This window comes from Physeter macrocephalus, chromosome 6 (assembly GCF_002837175.3).
Source record: "Physeter macrocephalus isolate SW-GA chromosome 6, ASM283717v5, whole genome shotgun sequence".
In the NCBI taxonomy this organism is placed as follows: Eukaryota; Metazoa; Chordata; class Mammalia; order Artiodactyla; family Physeteridae; genus Physeter; species Physeter macrocephalus.
Window position 1 is genome coordinate 44,177,564 of NC_041219.1, and position 12,279 is coordinate 44,189,842.

General features: G+C 41.8%; 1 protein-coding gene across 1 annotated transcript in view; it reads right to left on the reverse strand.

Moving 5' to 3' along the window:
• Positions 1–12,279, reverse strand: part of FAM227A (family with sequence similarity 227 member A) — a 109,330-nt gene that overhangs the window by 86,516 nt on the left and 10,535 nt on the right. The window contains exons 3-5 of the mRNA XM_024127137.3: positions 11,503–11,585; positions 1,848–1,920; positions 1,155–1,231 (exon numbers count right to left, since the gene is read on the reverse strand). Coding sequence (XP_023982905.3) covers positions 1,155–1,231; positions 1,848–1,920; positions 11,503–11,585 — 233 coding nt within the window. The remainder of the gene's footprint in view (positions 1–1,154; positions 1,232–1,847; positions 1,921–11,502; positions 11,586–12,279) is intronic.

The following is a 12,279-nucleotide window of genomic DNA, read 5'->3' on the forward strand; positions in this document are numbered from 1 at the left end:
ACGAACCCGTGTCCCCTGCATCGGCAGGCGGATTCTCAACCACTGCACCACCAGGGAAGCCCCAGATTGCTTTAATTTAACTACTCACCGATCACTTCAAATTAATATTATTTATTAGTAACTTGGAGCATACGGTTCACCTCTTTGGGGTTATTTATTTAGTATGAATTTCTCAAAATGGCACTATTAGATCAAAGGATACAACTATCCCTATGGTTCTTAACATATACATTAAATGGATTTTTAGAATAAAAAATGACTATAAAAAATGTAACACTACAGAAAAGTAGAAAGAGGAAACCTATTACCACCACCCAAAGGCACCTACTGGAAACATTCTGAGGGACTGAGTGCCTCTCTAACTGGGCTAAGGCCTTGACAATGGAAGAACTCAGTGATTAACTGCTTTGACTCTGAGTCAGATGTCAGCTCCCCCCCATTTGCTAGCTGTCCTGCCTTGGACAGGACATTTAAATGTGCTCAGCCACCAACATGGGTAGTATGACAGTTTCATTGCAGACCGTCAAACATCGGGCTTTATGCTGTGTGGCTAAAAAGTGAAAAAAGGATAACGTGTTCCCCAGCATTTCAAGGTTTGAACACACATAAGCTGGGTAGTTAGAGAGCCAGCTTAGGAGGATCTTAACTGGGGCGGGCGGCTGTACGGCGGGGCCAGGCTGTGGTTGCAGAGGCAGCAGAGAGAGCCTGGCCGCAGGTCCGAGGATCTGAGAGGGAAGCAGGGCTCCGCCACCGAAAAGCTGCCTGATGCTGGACACATCCTCTGACTGTTCCCGACTGCCAGCGTCCCGGGCTACCTGCAGTGACCGACAAAACCAGCACTGCTGTGGGGATGGGCCCCGCGGGGCAGCGCAGCACGGTGGCTGTGTGAACTGAATCTGAACTCATTGTTTCTAAGGGCAAACATCTTCTGAGTTCTAAAAATAAACAGACAAATGACCTCTAGAACACTCCTCATTCGACCTTTTTGAGGCTTTATGAGAAATTCCAGCATTATTAAAATACTTAAAGATTCTCTAAAAAGGGAACTCTGCCATTTTCCTGCGTAATCACCATCCAGGTGCCAAGTATCCCCTCCCTGGCAATAAAATCTAGTCCATGCCCAGCAGAAACGGACCTAGCAATAGATCCCTTACCCTTTTGATAATGAAAGATTTGACATTCCTGGATTCTGAGCCTTTGCAAATACACTGAGATTTTCTTTCACTCTTTTCTGCAGAAGTATGGAAGAAGAGAAATAGGATGTGAGTAACTACGGGGTCTGTCCACTGCTGTGTGGTAACCATACCTGTGATTTTTCATTCAACCTGAGCAGTCAGATGACACGCACACTATTAGTCTCCCTAGATCCCACCTGGGTTGCTGACTTACTAAGATTCCCCTCATTTGATTAGACTGCTTGAGCCAGAGAAGCAGCCAGGACGAGTAGATAAAACGTGGGCTTTGAAGTCAGGCTGGGGAGAATCCAGGACCTGCCACAGACAAGCTGTGTGGCTTTCGGCAAGTTGTTCCCTTACCCCCCAGGCCTATTCTCTCATCTATAAACACTTTCTACGGCACCCGCCTCACAGGTAGGGGGCATTAGGAACCTTTAACAGGGGGATACGTATGAAAGCACCTGGTGCAGTGTGTCCCATACAGGTCGTCTGGAAATGGTGTTGTCCCTCCCTCCTTCCTTGCCCAATGCCAAGAAGTCAGATTAAAGGCTCTTTCAGAAGAGGTTAAAAATATCCTCATCTGAAACTCCAGACTCCTACTCAATTACATTTTAGATACTAAAAACCAAACCCCACAAAAACACCATCAAGGCTATGAGAAAGGAGTTTTGCCTCTGTCTCCCAAGCCGCCGCGACTTCTCTCTCCTTTTAAAGCTTTCTTCTCCATCTCATACTTCTCAATTGCCTTCAAAAGCCAAAAAAGAAATGGGGTTTTAGGGGTTAGTGCAAATCTTAGAGGAGGGAAGGGGTCAGGGAGTAGGCCATTTCTCCTGCTGGTGTGCAAAAGTCCTGGAACAAAGTTCGTGGCAGGGCCTTGCTGTCTCCCACTAGGTGGTAGGGCCTTGGTGACCATCTGTGTCACTGACCTCATCCCCCTGAGTGTCACCACCGATATGTCCCCCACCCCCACGCTCTCTCACCTGCCCCCCCTCCTGGCTACGCTCCTGAGGAGTACAGGATTGGGAATAGGGTTACGATCATGGCTCCACGGCTTACAACCTATTGTTTGACCTCTGTAAAGGGGGATAATAATACCTGCCTCCCAGTGCTCTTATAAGGATAAGATATAAAGAATTTAATACACTTTAAAACACTAGCACAGAGGCTTTCAGATAGGAGCTGCTCAATAAAGGGTAACTATTATTATTATTAATCATCATACCCCTGACCTCTCAAGAGATTTCTCTTGATCTCTGACTCCTCTTCCCCCCAGTCCTGCCAAAAAGGGAGGAAAGGAAAATGAATGTCAGTGACCCAGCAAGTTGTACTGATTGTCAACCAGCCCAGCGTCGAGCTTGGGTAACAAAGTTGAAGTATGATTATGTCTTCACCACCCTCAAGGAATTTACAGTCTATTCAGAGAACCAAATCAACATACGTGGAACAATTAAGTCCTAAACTGCTATGTTTAGGATTCAAAGGAGTAAGATCGGTATGGGCTGGAGCAGTCACAGAGGACTGGCCGGAAGTGGCGGCGCACGAGTGTTGGGAATACGAGGGCTGAGGCATCTCTCCTTAGCTTGATAAACCGGGAAATGCCCCTCCAGCCTTCCCCCACCTTTCTCCTGAACTGGCAGCCCCGGCCTGCACGATGAGCTAAAGGTACTGGAATGTGCACAGGTGTGTGTGTGCATGTCAGGGAAGGGGTCACACTGCTAAGCCTATGCATCAACACTGTCCCTCCAATTAAGTACACTAGAGAAGGCATGATGGATGAATGAATCGGATGCGTGTGTGTCAATACAGCCATGTCTTTGATACCTGCCAGGATGTCACTGTAGCTGATATTGTCAGGGCCCGGAAGGATGGACAAGATTTGCACAGAGAAAGAACAGAAAAAGACAGTTGAACGCTGGAGGAGAAGCAAGTTTTGGGGCAAGAATGATGAGACCTGAGTTTGCATTTGAGACGACAGAAGGACCTACGGGTGGGGCTGTTCCCTGGGAAGGCAGCTCCCAAACCTGGCCGATGACCAGCCTCGCTGCGGAAGTATTCAGATATACAGATTCATTAGAATCGGGAATAAACATCCAATCCAAGGAATAAACATCATTCCTTATCGGGTTCTGAACTGTTAATTTATTGTGGCCCCTGAGTTGTTCTCTCTTTAAATTTAGAAAACAATAAATATTTTACATGGTACAGAATCAGATACGGTGAAAAGTCTCCTTCCTACTGCTTACCCAAGACCCTTCGTTCCTTGCACAGCTTTCTAGAGATATTCTGTACCTATTCAGATGAGAGCGTACACAGCTCACAGGCCTGTGCCTGGCTCTTTTCACTTTTAGTCTTTAAAAAGCTCCCAGGAGAGTCTGATGATCAGCTAGGTTTAGGTATCACTGCTCTAGGTAGCTGGGAATATGAGACTGAAATACAGGTGAGAAGCTAGAATTTGCAAACATATCATTCATTCCACAAATCTTCCCTGGGCACCTACTAAAAGCCAGGTGCCGGGCCGGTGTCCAAGAGAAGATGCAGCTGTGAGCAGTGAAGCCCGTCTCTGCCCTCCGAGGGCTCAGAGACTAGCAGGGAGAAGCCGGTGATTACGAGGTGATCGGTGCTGCTGTGGGGAGGGACAGGATGCCAGAAGGGCGCCCCGAAGGGGCACCTACACTGGTCTTGGGGTGAGGGTGCAGGGAAGGCCTTTCCAGAGGCAGTGGCCTATCGGGAGAGGAAGGAACACACCTACTGCTGGCGTGAATGATGAAGCTGTGACGGTGGGTGAACAAGCTCCCAAAGGAAGGAGACTGGAAAGAAGAGCTAGGCAAATTCACGGCAAAAGTCTGGGGGTAACCCACATTTAGGGCATGGGAGAAGGAACAGAAATAGGACAGGGCTGTGGGGGAAGTCGGCGGGGGGTGTCTGGGTCTCAGAAGGAGGCGGCTCACTCATTTGCTAGTACAGCTATTAAGCACTTCTTATGCACCAGGAACGTGCTAGGTGCCATCTGGTAGGGCAGCGTGGAACGTGGCTATAGGTGCTGACGTGGGAGAAGCAGCCCTGCAGTCCCGGCGTGATGTATAAAGGGCAGGGCACACTGCAGCCAGCAGAGGTTGGGCAGGGTAGCCCAGGGGTGGGCTCCGGTGGCAACAGGCAGTCAGCATCTGCCACATCTGACTAGCTGCCTGCGCAGAGAAGCAGGAAGGATGCTTCCTCCAGGTCACGTGAGGATCCACGATTGTTCCTGCCAGCGCTGTCCTGGTTCTGAGTGGCAATGAGGAACACTGAGGAGCTGGGCCGATGCTGGGCAGCCTTGAAAAGCCACCAGATCCTGCTACTGGCAGGACAATCTCATTCATTTTCCTGGTTCTAAAGTTATCGTTAAAAAACCCACAGAACTGACATATAAATACATTCTTGTTGTAAAATACCCAAACATTACAGAAGTAGTCAGAGTGAAAACAGTTTACCCCCTTCCATCCCAGTCCCTTTCCAGAACTGACTCCATCTGATATGCACCCTTCCAGACTTCTCCCCTACACATTTATACACATATAATGTCCTTCTTGTGGGCCAGGCACTGATCTAAGGGTTTTCAGGAGTCTTAACTCATCCAGTTCTTTCAGAGATAATACATCTGTGAGGTAGATATATTATTAATGTTATCACTATTTTACAGTCTCAGGAAACTGAGACTCATAAAGTTTAAATAATTTACCTAATGTCACAGTGTGAGAAAACAGTAAAGCAGCAGGAATTGAAACTCTGACAGTCTTATTTTGTGCCTCTGGTGCTATAGCCTCATGCACACATACAGAGATAGAAGGCTTTTCACAAGGAATCATTCCAAATAGTTTGTGTGTCTATTTTGCTTTTATTTACAACTCAATTCTAGAATGTGTTCGACAGTGGGGTAGGGGAAACAGAAGCTCATGGTGTCCTTTCCACTTCAGTGAAGAATGCCTTTACTTCTGTGAAAAGCAACTTGACTGTATTTACCAAAATTTTAAATTTCACTTCTAGGGCTCTAGCTTGCAGAAATATTTGCAAATGAGTCCCAAGATACATGATAAAAATATTCACATGTTCACTATGATGAAAATAGCACTGAAATACTTATCGATAGAGAAGAGTTAAATTAATTATGCCATATCCAACTTTTCGAATATTATGCAGCTACGAAAAGAATGGGATCAGTCAACAGCACTGACTTTGAAAAACCTCCAAGAGGTATTTATGCTAAAAATAAATAGATAAATAAATAAATAAAAGAATAAATAAGAAAAAAATGAAAGCAGCTTCCAAAACAATATTCATGGTATGATCCTGATTACATTAAAAAAGAAAACAATAACCCTAAATGTCTATATTGTATATTTCTAATGTATTTTTTAAAAGTTCTGGAAGGATACAGTAACCCTAAAAGAAAACAATAACCCTAAATGTCTATATTGTATATTTCTAATGTATTTTTTAAAAGTTCTGGAAGGATACACACCACACAACTAGCAATGGTTACTTCTAGGGAGGGATCTAGGGCTGGGAGGGAAAGTGACTTTCACTGTTTACTTACATACTTGTAGATACCGGAATACTTTAGAATAAGCATGCATTACCTTGCTATTTAAATTTGTTTTAATAAAAGAAAAAGATTGTTGACTCAAGAGCTAAACTGGCCCAAAAGTCAGTACTGGAAAAGCCGAGGTGAGGGTAAAGCTAAAAACTGTGGAGGCAAATCACCAGGTTCAGGACCCCGGGCCAGAGGAACTTGGTGGAGAGCAAGACGCCAGGTAGGAAGGGGTGAGGAGGTTTAGGTGGAGTGAACTGGCAGGAAGTAAAGGAGCAGGGTTAAGACAGACCGAAGAAGCACAGAGAAGGGATGGGAGAGAAGGAGGGCCAGGGAGCATGGTGGACTGAAGATCAGGCCAAGTGAGAACCCACAGAGAAGGTCCTCCCAATCTACAGAACTGCACTGCCAACATATGACTTGGGTTCTCATCTAGTCTGAGTCTCTCTCATTGTGTTTGGAGACATAGTCAGTAACATAAATGAGTGAAGCCAGCCGAGTGTAAGACCATAAGGCAACCAACAGTTTGCCTCCATATCAGGAGCATCAGGGAGTGGTGGGGACTGTGGCGACCTGGAGACCTCACGCTCTGATAAAGAGAGCCACTGCTGTTCTGCTCCAGCTGATGACCCCACATGGAAGTGCAGAGGAAACGTAACCATTCTTAAATATTCCATATAGCATTTTGTCTTCCCTCAGGAGACAATAATTTACCAGAGCCTAACCCACCTGGGGGAGGGGAAATACCCAATTCTAGCACCGTTCAGCTATCTTGTCCCACCCAAGCTGGGGAAAAAAAACTGAGAAGCAATGGTGAAGTCCAGTCCACAGGTACTGAAGGTTCATCAAAAGACTGAGACCCAACCATAGGACTACAGAACACTCCCCCCCAACCCTCACGCCTACCACCACATCACCGAAGGCCTATTTACTGCAGTTCCTTTTACCCAGTACATCATATCTACCTTTCAACAAAAAATTACAAGGCATACTAAAAGGCAAAAGGCACAGTCTGAAGAGCGTAAACAAGCATCAGAACCAGAGTCAGACATGGCAGAAATGTTGGACTTATCAGACCAGGAATTTTTTAAAATTATGATTAATATTCTAAGGGCTTTCACAGAAAAAGCAGAAAACATACAAGAACAGAAGGATAATGTAAACAGAGAGATGAATATTCTAAGAAAGGGTTCAAAACAAATGCTAGAGGGGATTTCCCTGGCGGTCCAGTGGTTAAGACTTCGCCTTTCAATGCAGGGGGTGCAGTTCGATCCCTGGTTGGGAAGTTAAGATCCCAAATGCCTCGTGGCCAAAAAAACAAAAACATAAAACAGAAGCAATATTGTAGCAAATTCAAGAGACTTTAAAAATGGTCCACATCAAAAAAAATCTTTGAAAAAAATGCTAGAGATCAAAAACACTGTAACAAAACGGAATGATGCCTTTGATGGGCTCATTAGTTGACTAGACACGGCTGAGGAAAGAATCTCTGAGTTTAAGGAAATGACAATAGAAACTTCCAAAACAAAAAGCAAAGAGAAAAAAAAAGACTAAAAAAAAACCCCCCAAAACAGAACAGAATATCCAAGAACTATGGGACAACTATTAAAAAGTGTAACATATGCATAATATATGCATAATAGGAATACCAGAAGTGTATAATAGGAATATGCATATGCATAATAGGAATACCAGAAGTAGAAGAAAGAGAGAAAAGAACAGAAGGAATATTTGAAGCAAAAACGACTGGAAAATTTCCCAAATTAATGTCACACACCAAAACACAGATCCAGGAAACTCAGATAACACCAAGTAGGATATATGCAAAGAACAAAAACAAAAACAAAACCCCCAAAACTACACCTAGGCATTTCATATTCAAACTTTAGAAAATCAAAGATAAAAATCTTTAGGGACTTTCCTGGTGGTCCAGTGGGTAAGACTCTGTGCTCCCAATGCAGGGGGCCCGGGTTCAATCCCTGGTTGGGGAACTAGATCCCGCACACATGCTGCAACTAAGAAGTCCGCATGCTGAAAGTAAAAGATCCCGCATACCACAATTAAAGATCCCACATGCGGCAACGAAGATCCCACGTGCTGCAACTAAGAGCTGGTGCAGCCTAAATAAATATTTAAACAGAGACAAAATAAAAAAAGAAACAAAAATCTTGAAAGAAGCCAGAGGGGGAAAAAAATACCTTACCTATAAAAGAGCAAAGATAAGAATTACATCCGACTTCTCAGAAACCATGCAAGCAAGAGGAAAATGAAGTGAAATATTTAAAGTGTTAAGGGAAAAAACCCTGCCAACCTGGAATCCTGTACTCTGCAAAATTATCCCTCAAAAGTGAAGGAGAAATGAAGGCTTTCTCAGACAAACGAAAACTGAGGGAATTTGTTGCCAGTACATCTGCTGTGAAGAAATGCTAAAAGAAGTTCTTTAGAGGGAAGGAAAATGATACAGGTCAGAAACTTGGATCTACATAAAGAAAGGAAGCGCATCAAAGAATGAATCAGTGAAAGTAAAATAAAAAAATTTGTTTTTTTTTATTCTTAATTGATCTAACAGATAGCAGTTTGTTCAAAATAATAGTAGCAATGTGTGTGTATATACATATACACACATACACAAGTGAAATGAAATGAATGATGGCAATGATACAAAAGACAGGAGGATGGAATTAGGAATATTTTATTATTATAAAGTATTTGCATTACCCGTGAAGTGGTATAGTAATATTTGAAAGTAGACTTAGATTAGTTGTAAATGTATATTTTAAACTCTAGGGCAACCACTAAAAAAAGTACAAAAAGTACAAAAAGAAGTATGATTGATATGCTAAGAAAGGAGAGAGAATAAAATCACATAAAATGCTCAATTAAAACCACAAAAGGCAGAAAAAGTTTCGAAGACAAAAGTAGGAAAAAAGAGGACTTCCCTGGTGGTCCAGTGGTTAAGAATCCACCTCCGGTGCAGGGGGCGTGGGTTCGATCCCTGGTCAGGGAACTAGGATCCCACATGTCACGGGACTAAGCCCACGTGCCGCAACCACTGAGCCCACGCGCCACAACAAAGAGTCCGCGTGCTGCAACTAAGACCCGACACAGCCAAAAAATAAAAATAAATTAAAAATAAATAAATATTTTAAAAAATAGGAACAAAGAACAGGCCAACAAATAGAAAACAGAACAAATATGGTAGATATTAATCCAACTATATCAATAATCACTTTAAACATGAAAGGTCTAAATATGCCAATTAAAAGACAGAGATTGTCAGAGTAAATCCAAAAACAAGATCCAAAATACTTTGTCTATAAGAAACCCATTTTAAATATAAATAAATATATAGATTAGAAGTAAAGGGATGAAGAAAGATATACCATACTAACACGAATAAAAAAAAAAGTATATTTCACTTAGAGCAGACTTCAGATCCAGGAAAGTTATCAGGCATAAAGAGGGGCATTATATAATGATAAAGGGGTCAATACACCAAGAAGACTTAACAATCTTAATGTGTATGTGCCTAACAACAGAGCATCAAAATACATGAGGCAAAAAAAGAATTGCATGGACAATGAATCCATTGATGAATCTACTATAATAGTTAGAGACTTTAATACTCCTCTGTTAGAAAGGGACAGATCCTGCAGACAGAAAATTAGTAAGAAAATAGCTGAACTCAACAGCATCATCAATCAACTGGATATGTGCCCTTTCCTATAACCAACAATGAACAAGTGGAATTTGAAATTAAAAACACAATACCATTTACATTAACAAAAATAATGAAATACTTAGGTATAAATCTAATAAAATATGTACAAGATCAAAATAAGAAAAACTACAAAACTGATGAAAAAAATTAAACAACTAAATAAATGGAGATATTCCATGTTCACAGATGGAAAGGCTCAATATTGTCAAGACGTCAGTTCTTCCCTACTTGATTGATGCAGTCCTAATCAAAATCCCAGCAACTTATTTGTCGATATTGACAAACTAATTCTAAACTTTACATGGAGAAGTAAAAGACCCAGAATAGCAAACCCAGTATTGAAGGAGAACTGACACTACTTGACTTCAAAACTTACTTACTATAAACCTACAATAATCAAGACAGTGTGGCATTGGCCAAAAAAACAGACAAATAGATCAATGGAACAGAATAGAGAGTCCAGAAATAGACCCACATAAACAAAGTCAATTGATCTTTGACAAAGAGGCAAAGGCAATACAATGGAGCAAAGATAGACTTTTCAACAAATGGTGCTCGAACAACTGAACATCCAAACGCAGAATAACGAACCTAGACACAGACCTTACATATTTCACAAAAATTAAGTCAAAATGGATAACAGACCTAAATATAAAACTCCTAGAAGATAACCTAGATGAGAAAACCTAGATGACCTTGGGTTTCGCAATGACTTTTTAGATACAACATCAGAGGCATGATCCTTGGAAGAAATAACTGATAAGCTGGACTTCATTAAAATTTAAAACTTCTGCTCTGCAAAGGACAATGTCAAGAGAAAAAGAAGACCAGCCACAGACTGGAGAGAATATTTGCAAAAGATACATTTGATAAAGGACTGTTATCCAAAATATACAAAGAAATCTTAAAAGCCAACAATAAGAAAACAAACAACTCAATTAAAAAATGGGGCAAACAACTCAACAAACACCTCACCAAACAAGATATACAGATGGCAAGTAAGCATATAAAAAGATGTTTAATATCACGTTATTAGAGAACTGCAAATTAAAACAATGAGATATCACAGTATACTGGTCAGGATGGCCAAAATCCCAAACATTGACAACACCAAATGCTGATGAGGATGTGGAGGAACAGGAACTCTCATTCACTGCTGGTGGGAATGCAAAAGGGCACAGTCACTTTGGGAGACAATTTGGCAGTTTCTTACTATACTAAACATACTCTTACCATATGGTCCAGGATTCATGTTCCTTGGTATTTACCCAAATGAACTGAAAATATATGTCCACACAAAACCCTGCATACGAATGTTTACAGAAACTTTATTGAAAGTTGCCAAAACTCAGAAGCAACCAACATGTCCCTCAGTAGGTTAACAGATAAATAAACTGTGGACATCCAAACAACAGAATACTATTCAGTGCAAAAAAGTAGTGAGCTATCAAGCCATGAAAAGACATGGAGAAACCTTAAAGACATATTACTAAGTAAAAGAAACCAATCTGAAAAGGTTACATACTTTATGATTCCAACTCTATGACATTCTGGAAAAGGTAAAACTAAGGAGATAGCAAAAGATCAGTGGTTGCCAAGGACTGTGGGGAGAGAGGGATGAATAGCAGCACAGAGGATATTTAGGGCAGTGAAACTATTCTGTATAATACTATAAGGGTGGATACATATCATTATACATTTGTCCAAACTCACAGAAAGTACAGCACAAGGAGAGAAACCTAATGTAAACATGGGCTTTGGGTGAATGTGATGTGTCAATTTAGGTTCATCAATTATAATAAATGTTCCACTCTGGTGATGGGGAGGTTGTGCATGTGTGGGGACAGGGAGGGGTATGTGGGAACTCTGTACTTTCAGCTCATTTTTTCTATGAGCTGAGAACTTCTCTAAGAATAAAGTTTATTAATTTAAAAAATATATCTTTGAGACTTCTATTGTGCAAATGTGCTTTCAAATAAGTAGAGGGGCCCCTAGGGCCCTTCCTTCCTGGAAACCTTGCCTCAGCACACATAACTTACCAGGCTGTGCACCAATGGGTTGGGACTCAGATCTGTCTCAGCAATCCCTTGGTTCACCTGCTGTATGGAGCCAGTGTGGCAGGCTGGGAGGTGCGTCTGTTAAGGAAACTTCCTGGGTGATAACTACACACAAATAGAACAGGATGGGGCGAGCCTGGAAAGAACAGCAGCTCACTGCCTTTATGTGCTGTCTTTTTTTTTTCCCCCCACAGTTCATTTATTTATTAAATTTTTGAATTTTATTTATTTTTTTATACAGCAGGTTCTTATTAGTCATCAATTTTATACACATCAGTGTATACATGTCAATCCCAATTGCCCAATTCATCACACCACCACCCCCACCCCCCCGTCTCTTTCCCCCCTTGGTGTGCATACGTTTGTTCTCTACGTCTGTGTCTCAATTTCTGCCCTGCAAACCAGTTCATCTGTACCATTTTTCTAGGTTCCACATGTATGCATTAATATACCCATTGTATATATGTGCCACATCTTCTTTATCCATTCATCTGTCGATGGACATTTAGGTTGCTTCCATGACCTGGCTATTGTAAATAGTGCTGCAATGAACATTGGAGTGCATGTGCCTTTTTGAATTATGGTTTTCTCTGGGTATATACCCAGTAGTGGGATCGCTGGATCATATGGTAATTTTATTTTTAGTTTTTTAAAGACCCTCCATACTGTTCTCCATAGTGGTTGTATCAATTTACATTCCCACCAACAGTGCAAGAGGGTTCCCTTTTCTCCACACCCTCTCCAGCATTTGGTGTTTGT